The sequence below is a fragment of the Equus caballus genome, chromosome 2 (genome assembly GCF_041296265.1).
Source record: "Equus caballus isolate H_3958 breed thoroughbred chromosome 2, TB-T2T, whole genome shotgun sequence".
In the NCBI taxonomy this organism is placed as follows: Eukaryota; Metazoa; Chordata; class Mammalia; order Perissodactyla; family Equidae; genus Equus; species Equus caballus.
Window position 1 is genome coordinate 66,649,261 of NC_091685.1, and position 23,429 is coordinate 66,672,689.

The 23,429-nt window shown below is 38.1% G+C and overlaps 1 protein-coding gene and 1 long non-coding RNA gene across 24 annotated transcripts in view; one reads left to right on the forward strand and one right to left on the reverse strand.

The window, feature by feature from the left end:
• DEFB135 (defensin beta 135) overlaps positions 1 to 10,768 on the forward strand; it is a 317,402-nt gene extending 306,634 nt beyond the window's left edge. For all 18 annotated transcript variants that reach the window (XM_070261332.1, XM_070261335.1, XM_070261334.1 and 15 more), the window contains one exon: positions 119 to 10,768. In XM_070261332.1, the coding sequence (XP_070117433.1) occupies positions 8,805 to 10,148 (1,344 nt within the window). In that variant the 5' untranslated portion in view covers positions 119 to 8,804 and the 3' untranslated portion in view covers positions 10,149 to 10,768. The remainder of the gene's footprint in view (positions 1 to 118) is intronic.
• LOC106782840 (uncharacterized) overlaps positions 1 to 23,429 on the reverse strand; it is a 97,205-nt gene that overhangs the window by 53,410 nt on the left and 20,366 nt on the right. For all 6 annotated transcript variants that reach the window (XR_011436673.1, XR_011436676.1, XR_011436674.1 and 3 more), the window contains one exon: positions 12,879 to 12,984. This is a non-coding gene — a long non-coding RNA (uncharacterized lncRNA). The remainder of the gene's footprint in view (positions 1 to 12,878; positions 12,985 to 23,429) is intronic.

The window sequence follows — 23,429 nt, forward strand, 5'->3', positions numbered from 1 at the left end:
ATTGCCTCCTCCTCTTTTCCTCTTAATGAAAGGGAGTAATTACCTCCTGTGATAATCCTGTTTCTGTCTCCTATGATATATGTTGGGTGTTTTGAAGGTATTTAACCTGTCTTCTTAGTTCACAGGTGCCTGGTTTATAAACAGCTCTAGAAAAGAACAGCTGCAGAGATTCATCCCCTTCTGGAGAGCATTTAGATAATGAGATTCTGTACATAGAACTTTTCTGTACTTCTGTGTAGAACTTGTCTGTACTTGTAATTTCTGCTGTAATTTGATGAGATTTTTGTGAGAGTCAGGATGTGTTTTGTACATGAAATAAGCATAAATTATTTTGTCCACCAAACTAAATCTTGAAGATTGCTTGCAATGATTGCATAAACATTTCTCTGATCTGTCACGTATCTATAGAATGCAACTTTGCCCTCCTTCCATCAAGAGGTGGAGTCTACTTCCTGTCTTTCTGAGTCTGGGAGGACCCTGTAATTTACTTTGAACAACAGAATATGACAAGAGTAAACTAGTGTGACTTCCCAGACCAGGCCTCAAGAGAAATTGTGGCTTCTGTTTTTACCACTGTGCAGCCTGAGACCTCCTTGCTGTCTGTGTTTAGACTACAGTAAGATGAGAAGCCAAGTGGTAAAGAATTGAGGTTTTCTAGCCAACAGCCAGCAAAAGTGACAAACACATGGGTAAGGCTATGTTGGACTTTCCAGTTTAACCAACACTCCATCTAAACGGAGCAACATGAGTGAGGCCAGGCAATCCAAACCACAGGATCAAAAGATAATAACAAATCGTTTTTGTTGTAAGCTACTAAATTGGAGGATGGTTTGTTATGAAGCAATAGATAGCTGAAACATTAGTCATATCCCTACCTCTTACAAAATTTTTCTTCAGTCTTCATTACTAATGGTATAAAGTCAAATTCCTTGTTGTACCCACAACACATATGCTTTATAACTTATCACATATGCTGCTTTTTCTTGGAGTTCTTGTTCTGCCTTCTTTATGACTTTTGCTCCACCTGTTATTACCAAAGTCATCCAGCTCACTTGAGATCTCTGGTGATTCTATTGTGGGAACTTCTTTGAGTTACTCAGATGGAATTAGTTTAAACCAGTAGGGCCTAGAATAATTTAATGTTGACAATAATTAGATAATGATGCATATTTAGTTTTCCATATCTAAAGGCTCAGTGGCTTCAGCCTATAATTTCCCCATAGTTTGAAATGAGATTTAGATTTTAGAGTAGAGTGAGAAAAACACCTGGAAGTGGACCATCCAAGGGAATTTCCAGGTAAATTTCCATGGTGGAATGACTTCTCAAGAAACTACATCTTTTGAGAGCAATCTGTGCTGAGTAAACTCAGGGAAACAAAATATCACTTCCCAAACCTCTCAAAGACAAAATATGATGATTTATTAATTGTCAATATTAAATTTAAATGTCAAGTGGATTTGGATATAATTGACATTGTATGTTAACTCTCTAACTGTAGGAAAGTACATGGGAAGCCAAATTGTAATAGACATTTTCTTTGTGAGTGCAAAATCTAAAAAGTGGTAGTTAAGCCAAAAGAAATCAGCTGGATGATTCCAATGCTTATTGCAACTATCTTCACTCACCAAAAGACCATATGTACAAGTAGATTGACCTCTTTGGCAAAATTATTAAAGTGCCTCTTTTTTGGATAGTGCAGGATGTATATTACCATCATTCTCTTCACTGAGTCAGGTTTTACTAATTTTCATAACGGTCATCATCCTGTTATTGATATGTTATTTTTCTTATATATATATATGTTATTTTCTTATATATTGAGCAAGAAGTTTAGCTAAACTTCTTATACTTATCCAGGCTTTTTATACTAATTTTATCTAGAAAATCTGTTTATGAAAGTTAGCACGGGACTGGGGAAACCAGGAATCCTATACTTGCATCTAAGGGCTTCCTGCTTTGACTTCTGAAATTTCTTTACATGTGTTTTATTTGTCATTAAAAGAACATCCATCCTTTAGTGTTACTGCTGGCATTTTTCTATCAGTTTCATCACTATGCTCATGGTGGGTAACACACAGGATGTTTTGACTAGGCATTGGCTAAGATTTCTTACCAACGCTAAAGGAAAATTACAGATCCCCCAACAGTTAACAAGTTGAGATAAATTTGGTTTCTGCTACCATTTTGAGGACTGGAATGACAAATTTTCAAATTGCAGTTTTAGCAGAGAGTGAGATGCAGCTGAGATAGATGGTAATTTTAATTATTCATCCTCTCAACAAATATTTTTGAGTGGTTACTATGTACCAGAAAATCTTATGCATGCCAGCAGTACATATGTGAGCAAAAGAGATCTTTATCCTAATGTCTCTTGCCATTCTAGTGAATGTTCTCTATGTTTTTGCATATTTCTATCATTCTGAAAACGTGGCTAATCCCAGAATGAATACTTAATAATGTAACACTGTGTTAGAGCAAGATATACAGTATCACAGCTGTGTGATTGAAGTATAAAATCTGATTTACTTAAAAAAAACTTAGCTCTTCAAGAAAATTAAAATCTTAGAGATTAGCATTTTATTTTTAGATAAAACCACTGCTGCATACATATGACATGAAATAGGATCAAATAATTTCAATTTTTAAAGAAATGTTAGTGAAAATTTTGGACTAAAATGTATTTTAAATGCATTGTCTCACTTTATAGTGTATAGTCTTTTGAAAGTGGCTATTCGAAAGCATATAAAACCATAATTGGGGATACATGTCCACTTTTTAGAGTTAATATAGTTTTCAGAACGACATAGGTGGAAAGAACATATTTCACCAATAGGTATCAATAAATCAAAAAATACAAAGAAACAGTCATTTTCATGACTCCTATGTAGGAAAAAATAATTCTATGTGCTTATGAACTTAGCCCTCCACCTATACTTACACTGTTTGTGATATCACTCAGTCTTATGGCTTTGCATTTCTTCTACCTCACGATGATATCTAAATTTATGTCTCTATACATACTTTTCCCCTGAACTCCAAAATTCAAATTCTGATCTTTTCCCTAAAATCTGTTCAACCCATAGCTTAATCCAGGTCAGTCTGATGGGAACTTCATCCTTCAACATGCTTAGGTAAAATCTTGGAGTCATACATGATCCACTGCTTTCTCACATATTCCACACCTAACGATTCAGGAAATCTGTTGGTTCTGCCTTCAAAATATATGCGAAATCTAACCACTTTTCACTACTTTCACTGCTGTCAACTTGGACTGAGTCATTATCCTCTCATTTTTGTTAGTATTAACAGCCTCCAAATTGGTTGCTATGATTCTTCCCTTATACCTTACAGGATGCACCTTTAGAAATGTAAACTCTCCGCTCTTCTACTGAAAACATGCAGTTGCTCCTCTTTTCACTCAAAAGTAGAAGTGAGTCTTTATGATGGTCTCCACTCCTCCCCATCTTCCTTTCCTCTCTTTCTCTTCTACTACTCTCCCCCTCACTCCTTCATGCTAGTCACACTGTATTTTCCTCAACTTCCGGCTCTCACCATAGGACATTTACACTTGCCAGGTACTCTTTCTATCACCTTCTCAATGAGTTCTGCTCAGATCACCCTGCTTGAAATTGCAACTGCTCCCATCCCCTGTAAAGTCTTATCTAAATTTTCTGCTCTAACTTTTTGTAAATAATTTGTCACCATCTAATATCCTATTTGAAATACTCATTCCTTAGGTCTATTGTTTAATAAAGCATAATTAATGTAAGCTTCATGAGAACATGTTTTTTTGTCTGTTTTATGACCAGATTAGTCACTGGTACATAGAAAGCACTCAATAAATATATTTTAAATCATTGAGTAAACTCTTGTATTTTTCACTAAGTCTTATTGCATGGTTAGCAGAAAGGAAACAGGATCTTATTTGATGAATTACTAAATGTAGTGAAATTTCACTAGACAGAATATAAGAGTTTTAAACAATTACTTCTTCTGTGGTCTTACCATACTACCACTAACTCTTCATTTAGTTTGATTTACTGTAAAGTATGATGATAAAGAAATTAAATACAGATGTCTTTTTTACTGACTCCTGTCAGTGGGAGTACGGAAACCGGGAAAAAAACATATATACTTGGCTTAAATGGAAGGAAGCATAGAGAATTTTGGGAATAATATTAACTAAGGTCTCTTGGTAAAGAACAGGCATTATAAGGGGAGGATATATTCAGATAGACAAGCCTTAAATCAAAGTTCTTAAACTTTGGATCTCTTTAGAGTGAAAGACTGAGCTACAAAGGTTCTCCAAACTCTTTGTGATCTGCACAAAATCTCACATGAATTGATACTGCTTATTTTTCCTTGAGTAGAGGGCTCATTTCACCAAAACTCTTACATAGGTTCTGTAACCACAATATGGTTAGAAGAATTGTAGTCAAGTCTAGAGATGAACAATATACATCTTCCACTCTAGTATTTTAAAGGGATGCAGGAAAAATGGTAATATATACAATTATTCCTTTAGCTAGACACTGGTTGATCAACTTTAGACTGTGAATCATGGGAACAGTTTATTTATTAACACAAAATGAACATATAAAAACTTGTATCTATATACCAATAATGAAATCACCCCACCTAGTACTATATCTTTCCAAATTTCATGTTTTATCTCAATACTCACGCCTCTCTTTAAATACTATGCTATCTTTGGACGTGGTTATAAATAAACCAATTAACATGATCCACTAACTAAGTTCTAAGTTCAACACTAACATGGTTACTTTTTTTCATGTTTTACACATTTCTTTCCAGATAGATACCAATAAATACAATAAATATGAATAAATTCTTCTACATCGCATTCTTCACTTGGACATATGTATATACCAAATGTAAAGCACTATGGCATCACTTATTCAATTTAAAAGATAATCTATGTCTCTTGGAAGGTGAATGCATACAATTGCTCCTCACCTACTACAAGATAAAACTCAGATTCCTAAACAGAAGTATTTTCCCCATCAATCTTGTCAGCCTATCTCCCGTAGATATCTCAAAAAAAAAACCAAAAAACAAATGAAGCTTTTGTTTTAATTGTACATGTTTATTTGCCAGCCCTACCCCACCATGAAAATTTGTGCCTTCAAACCTTGTTTCATAACACAGAAGAAGTTCTTTCTATATACAAAACATCCCCCAGAAATTCTACTAGAGTGTGAATCCAGCACTCCGGATGTTCCCAGAACACGGCATAATGTAAAGAAGGCAGTCCTGCTAAATGTGGTCTGAAGAACAGTACAGGATTGCAAACCACTTGTTATCAATTTTCAGTGAGAAAAGTACAGCAACAGAAAGCAATCTTGGAAATTTGTTTAATAACTTGACAGAAAAATTTTATATGTTTTAAATAGAATAATAAAAATAAATTGGACTTATATTTTTATATAATTAAAAATTTTTAATTTTTCCAGTAATTTATTTTTATTGCAGTTTACAAAAGTATTGGTCCACAATGGATCTGTGTTCCTTCTCCACACATATTTTGAAAAGCTCTGGTATAAAGGACCTGGGTTTTGTAGAATGATAACTATAACTCCAAGCTCTGACATATATTATCTATCTCTCTCAGAACACTTCAGTTTTCCAAATCTCAGTTTCCATATATACAAAGTGAGGATAATCAAACCTAACATGTAGGGCTGTTCAAAATATCAGCAGTATTGGTAATTGGGTACCAACCACAGAATAAAAAATGAATTTTATTAAATAATGTGTTTTTCCTCATATCTTGTGATGGCTGAAACAAGGTATTTTATTTTATTTTTTCATGTTTTTGTTTCTTGTTTAACTTAGTCATAAACTGCATATATATCCACAGCACCTGGGGGAGAGCTTTGTACATACCCAGATGCTCACTAAATATGTATTTGATTTGTTGACATTGTTACAGAATTGCAGTGTTTTCAGGCAGAAAAGTCAACATAGTGTTATATAAAAGCCATAAGTGTATTTCGGTTCACATTAATGTTGATCCTTTATTCCCCAAAGGTAGAGGCATAATATATGTTCCAAAAGAGTGGTCGACTTGTCTGTATTGTTGATACAATAGTCCCAGCCTAGAACAGTGGATGACATTGTTCGTATGTTTTGAAAAAGTACTTGTTAAATGAATCAAAAATAATTTGAATAACTCTTTAAACAATTGTGCTAGTTTTCCAACATTCCAAACCCACTATAAAAATCTGGTATTTTCGAGGTGACGTCAGCAATATGGTAGAGTGAGCTCACCTGGGACTCTCTCCCCTCCAAACTGCAACCAAAAGCACCAACTGCTTTCCAACCAGAAAAAAAAATCCTAATAACAGAAATTGTCAGAGACCCACAGCAGCCAAACAATGGAGGGTGGAGAGGCTGGAGCTGTCCTCAGAGCAGCTGGAAGGGGTAAGAGAGATCTTCGCTGCCTCCCATAGAGACTAGGATCACTGCCGTGGGTGAGGAAAGGAACAGGGGAGGGGCCGCGCATCCAAGCATCATCCAGGACTCCCACAGATCTGTGCAGCAGAAACCATCTAACAGGGGAAAGCTTTTGAGTGGGGGGACCACATCAAGCCAGGGCCCCAGAAAACCAGAGAGTGAGAGCTGATCCGAATCCAGGTCAGCGCACAAGAGAAAGTGCCCCCCCCCAACCTGCACTGCATGCCGCCATCGTGGCTGAAGGTGGAGGGCTCAGAACGTGCTGCTCTCAATCCCCATCTAGTGGTGACAGGCTCTAACTGCAACTGAATAATAGAATTATGCACAAAAACTGCTCCTCTACCTTTCAGTAATTTATAAAAGCTCCAGACCAAAAGGAAAATAATAAAAACACAGAAGTATGTCCTGAGGACTTGGAAACAGGTAAACTAAGTGACAATGAATTCAGAGTAGCTATCATCAAAAAACTCAATGAAGTAAAGGGAAATATAGAGAAACAAGTCAACGAGTTCTGGAATTACTTCACAAAAGAGATGGAAACTATAAAGAAGAATCAATCAGAAATACTAGAGATGAAAAATACAACAGATCAGATAAAACAGAATAGGGACTCTTTGAATGCCCATGTAGACACCATAGAGGAGCAAATTAGTATAATCGAAGATAGACAAGCTGCATGGCCCAGACAGAGGAAGAAAGAGAACTAAGAATTAAAAAAACTGAAGAAAATCTGTGAGAATTATCTGACTCAATGAGAAAATGAGACTGAAGAATTATCGGAATTCCTGAGGGTGTGGAAAAGAAAAAATGGAGCAGAAAGTGTGCTTAAAGAAATAATAGAAGAGAACTTCCCAAATATAGGGATTGAGAGAGAAATGTGTGTGGAGAAAGCTTTCAGATCTAGATTTGTCAATGTAAAAAGACCTACTGCAAGGCACATAGTAATAAAAATGGCAAAAATGAATGACAAAGAAAGAATACTCAGGGCAGCAAGGCAGAAGAAAATAAGCTACAAAGGAACCCCTATCAGACTTTCAGTGGATTTCTCTACAGAAACCTCACAAGTTAGGAGAGATTGGAATGACATATTCAAAGCTTTAAAGGATAAAAATCTTCAGCCAAGAATACTCTATCCAGCAAGAATATCCTTCAGATATGAGGGAGAAATTAAATCTTTTTCAGACAAACAAAAAGCTAAGGGGCTTTGTAGCCACAAGACTGCCACTACAAGAAATCCTCAAGAAGGCTCTCATACCTGAAAAAAGAAAAAAAGGGAGAAAGGGGTCACAAAACACAGAGTAGAGAGACAAATAGATACAATCAGAATAGGATAGCAAATATTCAACTATAGCATTAGGATAAAGAGAAGAAAATCATCAAAGAAAGACAATCTTATCACTCTAACCACAAACTCACAATACAAGTTGGAATAAGAGATGAAAATAATAATTTAGGAGGGGAGCAGGAAAGGGACTGAATCAGTCTAGGCTAAGGAAGTAAGAGACCACCAGAAAATGGACTGTTATACACGAAATTCTGAACACAAACTTCAGGATAGCCACTAAACTAAAAAACAGAACAGAGACACAAAACATAAATAAGGAAAAGTCTAAGAAACCCAGCAGAAGAAAATGCAGAAGTCAATGGGTAGGCTAAAACACACAGGATGAGAAACAAAGGAAATGCAGGAAAACCAGAAAACAAGCGACAGAATGACAGCATTAAGCCCTCATGCATCAATAATCACCCTCAATGTAAACAATTGAACACTCCAATAAAAACACACAGAGGTGCAAAATGGATTAAAGAACAAGAGCCAACAATTTGTTGCCTCCAGGAAACACACCTCAGCTCCAAGGACAAACACAGGCTCAGAGCGAAGGGGTGGAATACAATACTCCAAGCTAATAGGAAACAAAAGAAAGCAGGTGTCACAATACTTATATCAGACAAAACAGATTTCAAAATAAGGCAGGTAAAGAGAGACATAGAGGGCCAAAATATAATGATCAAAGGGACACTTCGTCAAGAAGAAACAACACTTATAAATATCTATGCACCCAACACAGGAGCACCAAAGTTCATAAAGCAACTATTAACAAACCTAAAAGAAGGTATCAAAAGTAACACAATAATAGTAGGGGACCTCAACACCCCACTCACATCAATGGGCAGATCATCCAGACAGAAAATCAACAAGGAAACAGTGGAGCTAAATGAAAAGCTAAAACAGTTGGACTTAATAGACATATATAGAACAATTCATCCCAAAACAGAATACACATTCTTGTCAAGCACACATGGAACATTCTGAAGGATAGACCATATGTTGGGAAACAAGGCAAGCCTCTACAAATTTAAAAAAATTGAAATAATAACAAGCATCTTCTCTGATCATATTGCTATAAAGCTAGAAATTAATTACAAGAAAAAATCTGAGAAAGGCACAAGGATGTGGAGACTAAATGATATGTTATTGAAGAAGCAATGGATCATTGAAGAAATTAAAGAAGAAATCAAAAAATACCTGGAGATAAATGAAAATGATAACATGCCATACCAAGTCTTATGGGATACAGCAAAAACTGTATTAAGAGGAAAATTCATCACAATACAGACACATCTTAACAAACAAGAAAAACCCCAAATAAGCAATCTTAAACTACACCTAACCAAATTAGAGAAAGAAGAACAAACAAAGCCCAAAGTCAATAGAAGGAGGGAAATAATAAAAATGAGAGCAGAAATAAATGCTATTGAAACAAAAAAGGCAGTAGAAAGGATCAATGAAACAAAGAGCTGGTTCTTTGAGAAGATAAATAAAATTGACAAACCCCTAGCCAGACTTAAAAAGAAACAAAGAGAAAAAGCTCAAATAAACAAAATCAGAAATGAAAGAGGAGAAATAACAGACTCTGCAGAAATACAACAGATTATAATAGAATACTACGAAAAACTACATGCCAACAAAATGGATAACCTAGAGGAAATGGATAAATTCTTGGACTCTCACAATCTCCCAAAACTTAGTCAAGAAGCAGCAGACAATTTGAACAGACCAATCACAAGGAAAGAGATTGAAACAGCAATCAAAAGCATCCCAAAGAATAAAACTCCAGGACCAGATGGCTTTCCTGGGGAATTCTACCAAACTTTCAGAGAGGATTTAATACCTATCCCTTTCAAGCTATTCCAAAAAATTAGGGAGGATGGAACACTTCCTGACACATTCTACGAGGCCAACATCACGCTGATACCAAAGCCTGTGAAAAAGGAGAACTACTGGCCAATATCACTGATGAACATAGATGCAAAAATTCTCAACAAAATTTTGGCAACCCGAATTCAGGAATTCATCAAAAAGATTATACATCATGATCAAGTGGTATTCATACCAGGGACACAGGGAGGGTTCAACATCCACAAGTCAATCAACGTGATACACCACATCAACAAACTGAGGAATAAAAACCATGTGATCATCTCAATAGATGCAGAGAAAGCATTTGACAAGATCAAACAGCCATTTAGGATAAAAACTCTTAACAAAATGGGGATAGACGGAAACTACCTCAACATGATAAAGGCCATATATGACAAACCCATAGCCAACATCATACTCAATGGGCAAAAACTGAGTGCCATCCCCCTGAAAACAGGAACGAGATAATGATGCCCTTTATCATCACTCTTATTTAACATAGTACTGGAGGTTTTGGCCAGAGCAATTAGGCAAGAAAAGGAATAAAATGAATCCAAATAGGGAGGGAAAAAGTGAAACTCTCACTGTTTGCAGATGACATGATCTTATATACAGAAAACCCCAAAGAATCCATTGGAAAAATTTTAGAAGTAATCAACAACTACAGCAATGTTGCAGGGTATAAAATCAATTTACATAAATCAGTAGCATTTCTATACTCTAATAACAAACTAACAGAAAAAGAATTCAAGAACACAATACCATTCACAATCGCAACAAAAAGAATAAAATACCTCGGAGTGAATTTAACTAAGGAAGTGCAAGACCTATACAATGAAAATTACAAGGCTTTTCTTAAAGAAATGGAATGACGACATAAAGAGATGGAAAGACATTCCATGTACTTGGATTGGAAGAATAAACATAGCTAAAATGTCCACTCTACCTAAAGCAATCTACAGATTCAATGCCATCCCAATCAGAATCCCAATGAATTCTTTACAGAAATAGAAGAAAGAATCCTAAAATTCATATGGGGCAACAAAAGACCCTGAATTGGTAAGGCAATCCTGAGAAAAAAGAACAAAGCTGGAGGCATCACAATCCCGAATTTTAAAACATACTACAAAGCTACAGTAATCAAAACAGCACGGTCCTGGTACAAAAACAGGTGCACATATCGATGGAACAGAATTGAAAGCCCAGAAATAAAACCACACATCTATGGACAGCTAATCTTTGACAGAAGAGCTGAGGGCATACAATGGAGAAAACAAAGTCTTTTCAACAAATAGTGCTGGAAAACTGGAAAGCCACAAGTAAAAGAATGAAAATTGACCATTCTTTTTCACCATTCACCAAAATAAACTCAAAATGGATCAAAGACCTAAAGGTGAGACCTGAAACCATAAGGCTTCTAGAAGAAAATGTAGGCAGTACACTCTTTGACATCAGTACTAAAAGGACACCATGTCTTCTCAGACAAGGGAAACAATAGAAAGAATAAACAAATGGGACTTAATCAGACTGAAGAGCGTCTTCAAGGCAAAGGAAAACAGGATTGAAACAAAAAAACAACCCACTAACTGGGAAAAAACATTTGCAGGTCATAAATCTGACGCAGGGTTATATCCATAATATATAAAGAACTCACACAACTCAACAACAAAAAATCAAACAACTGGATCAAAAATTGGACAGGAGACATGAATAGACATTTCTCCAAAGAAGATATATGGATGGCCAATAGGAACATGAAAAGATGTTCATCATCGATGATCATCAGGGAAATGCAAATCAAAACTACACTAAGATATCACCTTACACTCATTAGAATGACAAAAATAACTAAAACAAATAGTAACAAATGTTGGAGAGGGTGTGGAGGAAAAGGAACCCTCATACACTGCTGGTGGGAATGCAAACTGGTGCAGCCACTATGGACAACAGTATGGAGATTCCTCAAAAAATTAAAAATAAAACTACCATAGGATCCAGCTATCCTACTACTGGGTATCTATCCAAAAAGCTTGAGGTCAGCAATTCCAAAAGTCCCATGCACCCCAATGTTCATTGCAGCATTATTTACAATAGCCAAGATGTGGAAGCAACCTAAGTGCCCATCAACAGACGATCGGATAAAGAAGATGTGGTATATATACATACAATGGAATACTACTCAGCCGTAAAAAAGAAAAAAATCGTCCCATTTGCAACAACATGGATGGAACTTGAGGGAATTATGTTAAGTGAAATAAGCCAGATAGAGAAGGACAATCTCTTTATGACTCCACTCATATGAAGAATTTAAAAATGCAGACAAAGAGAACAGATTAGTGGCTACTGGGGGAAACGTGGGGTGGGGGATGGGCACAAAGGATGAAAGGGTGCACTTACAACACGACTGACAAACAGTAATATACAATAGAAATTTCACAAGATTGTAACCTATCATTAACTCAATAAACATTAAATTTAAAAAAATTGGATATTTTCATAAGAGAAATCAGTTAATTCAAAAACAACAGTAAAAACAACACACAGTTGCTGCATGCTTATGTGACTGACCTCCCAATTAAAACTCTGAGCACCAAGGCTCAAGTGAGATTCCTCAATTGGCAACACATTGCACGTGTTGTCACACATTCTTGCTGGGAGATAAGTATGTCCACGTGACTCCACTGGGAGAAGAACCTCAGAAGTTTGTGCCTAGTTTCTTCTGGACTTTCTCCCATACATCTTCTCCCTTTTCTGATTTTAATCTCTTTTTTTTTTTTGTAATAAACTGCAACATGACTATAACTGTTTTCTGAATCCTATGAGTCCTTCTAGTGAATCACTGGATATGAGGGTGATCTTGGGGACTCCAAACATAGGCCACTTTGTTAAGAGCTCCCAAATTTGAGTTTTCGCGGTTGATTCTTTGAAATCTTCTTGGTACGTACAACCATGGTTTCAGAAGAAATTGTAATTTTGGCATCTTGCATTTCTATTTCATTTTTTGTTGCACTTCCCACGACTTTCAGAATAATATTCAGTTGCAACAGTGATAGTGGGCACTCTTTTGTTGTTCCTAACTATAAAGCGAGAATTATCCATATTTTAGATTTGTAAACTAAGCACAATGGTATTGCTACATGCAGTTACATAGTACTATGTAAATTAAAAGACTTATGAAACTCCACGGGGTATACTCACATAAAGCTTTAGTGAAGGTAAAGCGCAGCACAATCATGAAAGACAAAGCGCAGACAACTCACAGGGTCCTTTCTCAGTCATGCAGGATGCACTTCATCTTCAGATTCTGATGACCAAAAAACCCATGAGATCTCTTGGTTATAGGGAAGCCATACAATCGTCTGAAGAATGCATCTTTAAATCTCTTATATGGTCAAACCAGGCTGCATGACCAAATTCAACAGCAGAAACCAAACAAATATAATGGTAACCAGCTGCAAGCCAACACTACACACATTTTCCATAAATGATGCTGATAAATTGATACAGGTTCTCTCCTAGTCTGTCTTGGACCTTGACATATATTAACCACAAGTGGATACATTTTATTGAGGTAGGAAATTTTGTATGAATCACTTGGTACTTGGCCTATCCACCAAGTGCATAAGAAGTGGTATCTACTTCCTAAGTTATTATCTACTTTAATATCACATTTTTATCATGTTCTGCTTATATTTTCTATTCTAGGTTTATGGAATTTTTAAATCTTTTAATACATTTATTTAATTCTTCTGATAATATAATCTTAGTATTAAGCATTACATAAAATTAAGGATTAATGTTACACCTACTTTTGAGATATTTACGACAATCACCAATTCAGGTGTAAACTTTTGTTTTAAAAGATTTTATTTTTTTCCTTCTTCTCCCCAAAGCCCCCCGGTACATAGTTGTATATTCTTTGTTGTGAGTCCTTCTAGTTGTGGCATGTGGGACGCTGCCTCAGCATGGTTTGATGAGCAGTGCCATGTCCGTGCCCAGGATTCGAACCAAGGAAACACTGAGCCGCCTGCAGCAGAGCACGCAAACTTAACCACTCGGCCACAGGGCCAGCCCCTCAGGTGTAAACTTTTAAATGTCCCATTATTCTGAAATATCATCATGAATATGAATCTTTTCTCCCAATAATCACTAATCATGAGGGAACTGCAAATAAAAATGCACTGAGATATCACATCAAACCAATTAGGATATCTATTATCAAAAAGATAAGAGATAATAAATGCTGACGAGGATATGGAGAAAAGAAAATGCTTGTGCACTGTTGGTGGGAATGTAAACTTGGATAGCCATTACAGAAAACAGTATGGAAGTTCCTTAAAAAATCAAAAATAGAACTACCATATGATTCAGCAATTCAACTTCTAGGTATATATCAAGGGAAATGAAACTATGTCTCAAAGAGATATCTGTATTCCCAGGTTTATTGCAGCATTATTCACAATAGCCAAGATATGGAAACAACCTCAGTGTCTATCCACGAATGAATAGATAAAGAAAATATAGTATACACACACACACAAACACAGACACACACACACATACAGTGAAAAATTATTCATCCTTAAGAAGGAAGGAAACCCTGTCATTTGTGACACTTGGATGAATCTGAAGGATATTATGCTCACTGAAACGTCAGACAGAGAAAGACAAACTCTGTATGGTATCACTTACGTGTGGAATCTAAAAAAAAAGTCAAATACATAGAAACAGAGAGTAGAAAAGTGGTTGCCAGGTGCTGGGGGTTTGGGGAAATAGGAAGAGGGTGGTAAAAGGGTACAGAAATAAATAAATTAATTAAATTTGATATTGTGCAGAAAAAAAGCCACTACATGACCAGAGTAGTTTAATTTTAATAAGGCAAGGGATAGTTAAAATATAAGATATTACTCTAAAGATTCAGACGCCAAGATTTCAATGATTTTAGCCAAAATCTAAACACACAGGTTAACTAATCTAATTTTTATATTTTATTTTTATATCAGAGGAACTAAATGTATTGCACATGTTTTACTTAAAGCTGTGACTAAGGGAATTTTTTAAATGCCAGGTGATAACTGGCTACATAATGCTACTAGTGATTTCTTGTAATAGGATCAGCAAATTATATATCCTGAAGTTCTCTACTTATGTTTATTAAAAGCAATCTTCCTTTAGATACTTTAAACATTTATCACAGAGCCAGCCCTGGTTGCCTAGTGGTTAAGTTTGGTGCTTACTGCTTGGGCAGCCTGGGTTCACTTCCTGGTCATGGAACCACACCACCCATCTGTCAGTTGCCATGCTGTGGTGGTGGCTCACATGGAAGAACTAGAATGACTTACAACTAGGATGTATAACCATGTACTGGGGCTTTGGGAGAGAAATAAAAGAGGAAGATTGGCAACAGATGTAAGCTCAGGTTAAAAAAGAAAGACAACAAAGAGAACAAGCAAGGAATAGACTTAAAAAAAAAAAACATTTATCACAGTAGTTTCTTTGCTCCATAGGTAGCTCACTTAGTTATTAAAGAATTAACCAATACCTTGAATAGATTGGTTTCTAGGGATCACTAAAAGGAACATTTCCTCAGAAATGCATCCATTCAGAGTTATATAAATAATTGCCCTCCCACACTGACACCTATTCTGCCACTTATTTCAAAAGAATTTAACATTTTAGAAAAATGGGACATTTTTGATACTGAGTTTTAAAATTTAATTTGAGGGGCCGGCCTGGTGGCACAGTGGTTAAGTTCGCATGTTCCGCTTCTTGGAGGCCCGGGGTTCACTGGTTCGGATCCCGGGTGCAGACATGGCACCGCTTGGCATGCCATGCTGTGGCAGGCGTCCCACATATAAAGTAGAGGAAGATGGGCACAGATGTTAGCTCAGGGCCAGGCTTCCTCAGCAAAAAGAGGAGGACAGGCAGTAGTTAGCTCAGGGCTAATCTTCCTCAAAAAAAAAAAAATTAATTTTAAATTATGATGAAAACACATTAATTTGTCCTCTTCTTTTGAGAGTCCTAAAAAACATGTATTGTCTACTTACAAAGATAAAAATTTCTTCTTCCTAGTGTTTGTTTCTTATAATTAGCTCTTCTATATATTTGTCTTGCTGCTGCTGTTACTGTTATGCTAAAAGCTCCCACATTCCATAATAAATAATTCTTATTTAGAATTATAATAAAAAGAATGCTGTGTCATTTATGACCAATCCTATTTTGTAAGGGGGGCTGATCTTGTTAATTGAAATGTTCATTTGTGTGTTGAATACATTAACGTGTTTGCCAGGCAAATTTGTGATGTGCTGAAAATATCTACAATGTTGATTTTAACAGACAGGAAAGCATTTGGAATTTTAAGGCAAACAAAGAAAAAGAAAAACAAAGACAAAAGGAGGAGGAGTGACATCAGCATCACGGTAGAGTGAGTTGCTCCCCTTGTTTTTCCCCTCTAAGTTACAACCATTAGGACATCCATAGACCAACAAAGGATTCTCTGCACAGCCCACAAAAATGCCCGAGAGATCCATGCATCTATACATCTGAAGGCAGGTGGACTGGATATTGTGGATGTGGTGGAACCAGGGGAGCAGCAGAAGCAGCTCCCGCTCCCAAAATCGGAGGCCCCAGGAACTGTGGTGGTGCCTGCAACCAGAGGCTGTAGGGACTGCAGAAATGACCATGAACAGAAGCTCCAGGAACTGAGGCAGTCTACACTCCCAGAGGCGCCAGGAAGCACCAAAGTGCCCAAGACCAAGGTTCTAGGAACTGAAGTGGTCCCAAGACGCAGGCCCCTCCATGTTCCTGACAGGCAGTGCCTCGAACCCTGGCCCTCCCAGCAGCAGGGGCTGCATCCAAGACACTGGTACCTCCAGCATTGGTGGCTATGCTTGTGATCTGAGGTTCCAGGAACTGCAGCAGTGCTCATGACTCAGCCCCTCCCTATCTCCACGCAGTGGCAGTGGTGACCATGACCCAAGACTCTAGAAACTGCTATGATGTATGCAACTGGAGGCTCCAGGAAATGCCACGGAGTGTGTGACCCAGCCTCAAGCCCCTCTCCCAGTGGTGGCACCTCTGAGGCTGGTCCTCCCAGCAGTGGGGGCTGAATCCAAGACCCTGGGCCACAGGATAGTGGTGGTGGTGCCCTGCCGGGGTCCAGCCTCAGCAGAGTCCAGGTTCCCGCGGGAGAGACGGCGTCGGCGAAAGTGTAAGTGCTAGATGTGAGACTAGAAGCAGTTGCAAGCAAGTCCAATTTATTTCGGGGACGGGGTACACTTATATAGGAAAAAATCACACGAGGTGGTCTAACTGTTGTCGTCATGGGAACAATAGGTGAGGGGCAGTGCGTGACTAAAGGTAATAATCAAAGGTGGTTATCTACATCCAGATGTGCAGCATACATATCGATTGTTTAGGAAGAGGTTACATAGTTTCAGGGTCTTCAAAGAAGTTAGGAGGGCAGCGAGTATATAATTAACAGAATATAGACCCCCGCATCCTTGGGGGCTGCTGTTTGTTCTTTGAGATATGTTTATTGCTAGTTCTGCCTGTTTTTACAAGGCTTCCAGGACAGAGGGAAGACGTTAATCAGTAATAGGCTTTAGAAAGGAGGACAAAGGACTCTGCTTAAAGAATTATGTTCCCTGGAGAAGTGCCTTGCACGATTCTCCTTCCATTGCCAGACCTTGTCACAATACAATGGCAGCTAGATTGGGGGAATGCTTCCCACAGTGCCCATGACCTGAGGTTCCAGAAACTGTGCTGGCACCCAAGACCAGAAGCATCAGGAACCACAGCATCACTTGCAATTACTCAGTCCCCTCCCCTCTCCAGCAGTAGTGGCAGTACCTACAACATGAGGCTCCAGGAACTGCAGGACCTGGGACCCAGGGACCCCTCCTGCCATGGCTGTGGCAGTGGTGCCCATGATGCTGGCACACCTGGCAGTGGTGGTGATACCCATAAACTCAGTGCCCCAGGCATGGGAACTGCTAACACTCCCAGAAAACCCAGGAGTAGCAGCATAGAGGGGACATCCAGCAACAGTGCCCGAGACTGTGAAGAAACTGGTAACAGCAACAGTAGAACCCATGACCCTGGTCCCATTGACCTGCAGCAGCCCCACAACTCCAGCCCCCACACCACTGGCAGCGGTGCCTGCAAATCTAACAAAGCCAGGCATGGCAGAGGCGCCTGTGACCCTGGCTCCCACCCTACCCTTCCCACCCCTTCACTTCGGTGGGGGAACTTATGACTCAGCCTACCCTGGAAACAGCAGAGGTACTTGTCAGCCCAGTGAATCTGTTGGAAATGCCTGTGACTGCAACAATACTGTAAGCAGCAAGGCACCAACAACTGTGGAGGCACATGAAGCACAACAAGGGCACAGATGACACCTCTGGCAGAGGCAGAGGAGGGAGGAAAGCTCAGGCTCTCATATACAACCAGAAGCAGCTCAGACTCAAAGAAAACAAGACTTACCCAAGTAAGAAAGCTGTTTGCTACGAAAAATGCACTGGCAGAGGAACAACTCATCAAGCACCATGAAAAACTACAGTAACATGGTATCACAAAAAGAAAATGACAATTCTCCAGAAACCAAACTTCAAGTCATGTAAGAATGTGATCTGATAGAGAATTCAAAATAGCTATCATGAAGAAACTCAATGAACTACAAGAAAACTCAGAAAGATGGTTCAATGACCTCAGGAATAAAATTAGTGAACAGAAGAAGTACTTCACCAAAGAGACTGACAGTCTAAAAAAGAATCAAACAGAAACTCTGGAGTTGAAGAACTCAATAAATGACATGAAGGATAAAGTAGGAAGCAGACCATAGAGAAGAGAGAATTAGTGAGCTTGAAGATAGTAATCTAGAAATGATTCAAGTGGAAGAGGAGACAGAATGAAGATTTTTTAAAAATGGAAAAATTCTATGAGAAATATTTGACTCACTTAGGAAAAGAAACCTAAGGATAATGGGTATCCCAGAAGGAGAAGAGAGAGAGAAAGGAGAAGAGAGCTTATTTAAAGAAATAATAGTTGACAACTTCTCAAGATTGGGGAAGAAACTATATACACAAAAACATGAAACTTATCAAACATCTAATTATCTCAATGCAAAAAGACCTTCTCCAAAACACATTATATTAAAACTGTCAAAAGTCAATGACAAAGAAAGAATACTAAGGGTGGCCAGAGAGTAAAAACAATAACCTATGAAGGTGCTGCCATTAGGCTAACAGCAGATTCCTCAGCAGAAACTCCACAGGACAGGAGAGAGTGGACTGATAGATTCAAAATATTGAAAAATAAAAACTGTAAGCCAAGAATACTCTATCCACCAAAGTTGTCTTTCAAATATGAAGAAATAAAGGCTTTCCCAGACAAACAAAAGCTGAGGGAGTTCATTGCACTAGACTTTCTTTACAAGAAATCTTGAAAAGGGCTCTCCTACCTGAAACAAAAAGGCAAAGGCATAAAAATCTTTAAGCATGGTGATAAATAGACATCTAGAACAAGAAAATTGCAACTGTATATCAGAGTAGGTTAGTAAACAATTATAACATATATGCTAATATTTTGTTGAGGATTTTTGCATCTATGTTCAACAGTGATATTGGTCTATAATTTTCCTTTTTTGTTTTGTCCTTGTCTAGTTTTGGTATTAGGATGATGCTGGCCTCATAAAATGAATTGGAAAGCATCTTCTCATCTTCAATTTTTGGGAAGAGTTTGAGAAGGATAAGTAGTAAACCTTCTTTGAAGGTTTGGTAGAATTTTTCAGAGAAGCTGTCTGGTCCTGGACTTCTGCTTTTCAGGAGGTTTTTGATTACTGTTTTGATCTCTTTACTTGTGATTTGTGTATTCAGATTCTCTATTTCTTCTTGATTCAGTTTTGGGAGGCTGTATGAGTCTAAGAATTTATCCACTCTTCTAGGTTATCCAATTTCTTAGCATATAGCTTTTCAAAGTATTCTCTTATAATCCTTCATATTTCTGTGGTATCCATCGTAATTTCTCCTCTTTCATTTCTGATTTTATTTATTTGAGCTGTCTCTCTTTTTTTTATTTGTGAGTCTAGCTGAGAGCTTGTCAATTTTGCTTATCTTTTCAAAGAACCAGCTCTTAGTTTCATAGATTTTTTTCTATTGTCTTTATAGTCTCATTTTAATTTATTTCTGCTCTGATTTCTATTATTTCCTTTCTTCTACTGACTTTGGGCTTCCTTAGTTCTTTTTCTAGTTCTTTTAGGTGTAGTGTTAGATTGTTCATTTGAGACTTTTCTTGTTTGTTGAAGTAGACCTGTATTACTATGTACTTCTCTGTTAGTACTGCTTTTGCTGCATCCCATAAGTTTTGGTACGTTGTGTTTTCATTTTCATTGTCTCCATGTGCTTTTTCATTTCTTCATTGATCCAACTGTTGTTCAGTAGCATACTGTTTAATCTCCACACATTTGTGACTTTTACAGCTTTCTTCTTATGGTTGATTTCTAGTTTCATACAATTACAGTAAGAAAAGATGCTTGATATAATTTTAATCTTCTTAAATTTATTGAGGTTTGTTTTGTTTTCCAACAAATGGTCTATCTTTGATAAGAACAGGTATTCTGCTGCTTTTGGATGGAATGTTCTATATATATCTATTAAGTCCATCTGGCCTGGTGTTTCATTTAAGGACAATGTCTTCTGGTTGACACTCTGTCTAGATGATCTATCCATTGATGTAAGTGGGGTATTAAAGTCTCCTACTGTTATTGTATTGCTGTCAATTTCTCCCTTTACATCTTCTTGATTGAATGCCTCCTTTGTCATTATATAATGTCCATCTTTGTCTCTTGCTATCTTTTTAGGCTTGAAGTGTATTTTGTTTGATATGAGTATGGCTACATTTGCTTTCTTTTGGTTGCCACTTACTTGGAGTATCATTTTCTATCCTTTTACTTTGAGTGTATATTTGTCTTTAGAATGAGATGGTTCTCCTGAAGGCAGTGTTTTGTTGGATCTTGGTTTTTAATCCATCCAGCCACTCTTATCTTTTGATTGGTGAATTCAATCCATTTAAATTTAGGGTGATTTTTGATATAAGAAGATTTAATACTGCCATTTTATCTTTTGTTTTCTGGTTGCTCTATATTTTCACTGGTTCTTTTTCCTTGTATTGCTGTCTGCCATTTCAGTTTGGTGGTTTTCTGTGACACATTTCTTAGTTTCTTCTTTTTCTATGTTTTGTGACTCTGCTGTGAATTTTTCTTCTGTGCTTACCATGAAGTCTATAGAAAAGATCTCATAGATGAGATAGTCCTTTTTACACTGACAGCAACTTATCTTCATTTGCCTATGCAGGCCCATTCTTCTCCTTCTATGTTTTTATTGTCAAGAAATTATCCCTTTTTATATTGTCAGTGTGTTACCAAATTGAGTATTTATAGTTCTTTTTAATGCTTTCTATCCCTTTAGTCTTTATGCTATAATTGTTTACTAATGTATTTTAATATAAATGTGCAACTTTCTGATTCTTTCTGAATCTTACTCAAAGATTTGTATACCTTTGCCTTTTTATTTCTGGTAGGAGAGTTCCTTTCAATATTTCTTATAATGCAGGCCTAGTGGCAATGATATCCTTCAGCTTTTGTTTGTCTGAGAAAGCCTTTATTTTTCCTTCATTTGAAGGATAACTTGCTGGATAGAGTATTCTTGGCTTACAATTTTTATTTTTCAATATTTTGAATATATCATTCCACTCTCTCCTGGACTGTAGAGTTCTGCTGAGAAAACTGCTGATAGCTTACTGGGGATGCCTTCATAAGTTATTGTTTTTCCTCTCTGGCCACCCTTACTATTCTTTCTTTGTCATTGACTTTTGACAATTTTAATATGATGTGCCTTGGAGAATGTCTTTTTGTGCTGAGATAATTAGGTGTTTGATTAGTTTCATGTACGTCTATATCCAGTTATTTCCCCAGGTATGGGAAGTTGTCAACTATTATTTCTTTAAATAAGCTCTCTTCTCCTTTCTCTCTCTCTTCTCCTTCTGGGATACCCAATTATCCTTATGTTTCTTTTCCTAAGTGAGTCAAATATTTTGCTAGAATTTCTCCATTTTTAAAAAATCTTAGTTCCTTCTCCTCTTCCACCTGAATCATTTCTAGATTACTATCTTTGAGCTCACTAATTCTCTCTTCCATGTAGTCTGTTCTATTTCCATTACTTTCCACTTTATTCTTCATGTCATTTATTGTGTTCTTCAGCTCAAGAATTTCTGTTTGGCTTTTTAGTTTCAAGCTCTTTGGTGAAGTACTCCTGCTGCTCATTAATTTTATTCCTGAGCTCACCTAATCATCTTTCTGAGTTTTCTTGTAAGTTGTTGAGTTTCTTCATGACAGACATTTTGAATTCTCCTTCAGTTATATTGCAGTCTTCCATGACTTTAAGTTTCGATTCTGGAGAGATGTAATCTGTGTCTGTGTGATACTGTGTTATTGTAATTCTTCATGGTGCTTGATGAGTTGTTCCTCTGCCAGCACATTTGTGGTAGCCAATACCTTACTACTTGGGTATGGCTTTATTTACTTTTTTCTCTGAACTGCTTCTGCTTGTATTTGAGAGCCTATACTTTCCACCTTCCACTCCCTCTGCCAGAGGCATCATCAGTGCACTACTTGTGTTGCTTGTGCCTCCAAGGTTGTTGATGCCTTGTTGCTTATATGGCTGCAGTTGCTGGTGTCTGCATTAGGGTTACTGGGCTGCCAGCATCTTTGCTGCTTCCAGGGTCACCTAGGTTGTATGTTCCCCCATTGTGGCATGAGAGAGGGGGCTAGTGGGATGGGAGCTGGTGTCACAGGCATCTCTCACATATCTGGGTTTGTTGGGTCTGCAGGTGTCACTTCTATGGGCTGGGGAGCTGAAGCTGAAGCTGCACCTCTGTAGCAGGTGGAGGCCAGGGTAATGGGCTCTGCTGTTGCTAGTACCTGACTCTCCTTGAGCTCAGATGCTGCAGCCACATGTGCCACATGTGCTGCTGCTCCCAGGTTATCTGGGGGCACTAGCAATTCTGCTGCCAGGCATGCTGGGTTCACCAGTGTTGCTGCTGTACCAGGGTCCCAGCATCTTGTAAGCAGCCCTAGCTGCTGGCAGGACCATTGCTGGAAGTGCTGCCACTATAGGCTGGGTTGTGAGTACTTCTGTGGTTCCTGAAGCCTCAGGTAGCAGGTGCCACCCCCACTGCTGGGGAAGGGGTAGAGGCTGAATCGTGAATGCTGCTGGAGTTCGTGTAGCCTGTGGTCTCAAGTGCCAGCCTGATTTCTAGAATCTCAGTTCATGGGCACTGCTGCCACTGCCGGGGTACTGGGGTCCTGGATGCATTCCTCACTGCTGGAAGGGCCAGTGTCAGAAGTACTCCCACCAGGGAAGGCAGAAGGAGCTGGGTTGCAGGCATTGTTGTGTTTCCTGAAGCCTCAGGTCACAAGCGCCATCAACCACTGCTCAGGGGGAGGTAAGGGTTGAGTGCAAGTGCCACTGTGGCTCCTGCAGTCTCTGGTCTCTTGTGCCAGGGTGCTTTTTGGAACCTCAGGTCCTGCACACTGCTACTGCTGGCTTTGATCTGGTGTCAGAGGTGCTGCTGCTGGGGAAGGAGGCTGGATCACAGGTATCATTGCAATTCCAGTAGTCTCTGGTCACAGGCCTGCAGTGATTCCAGGAACCTCTAGTAGCATGGGCTTCCTAGATGCCTGGGGCCTCCATT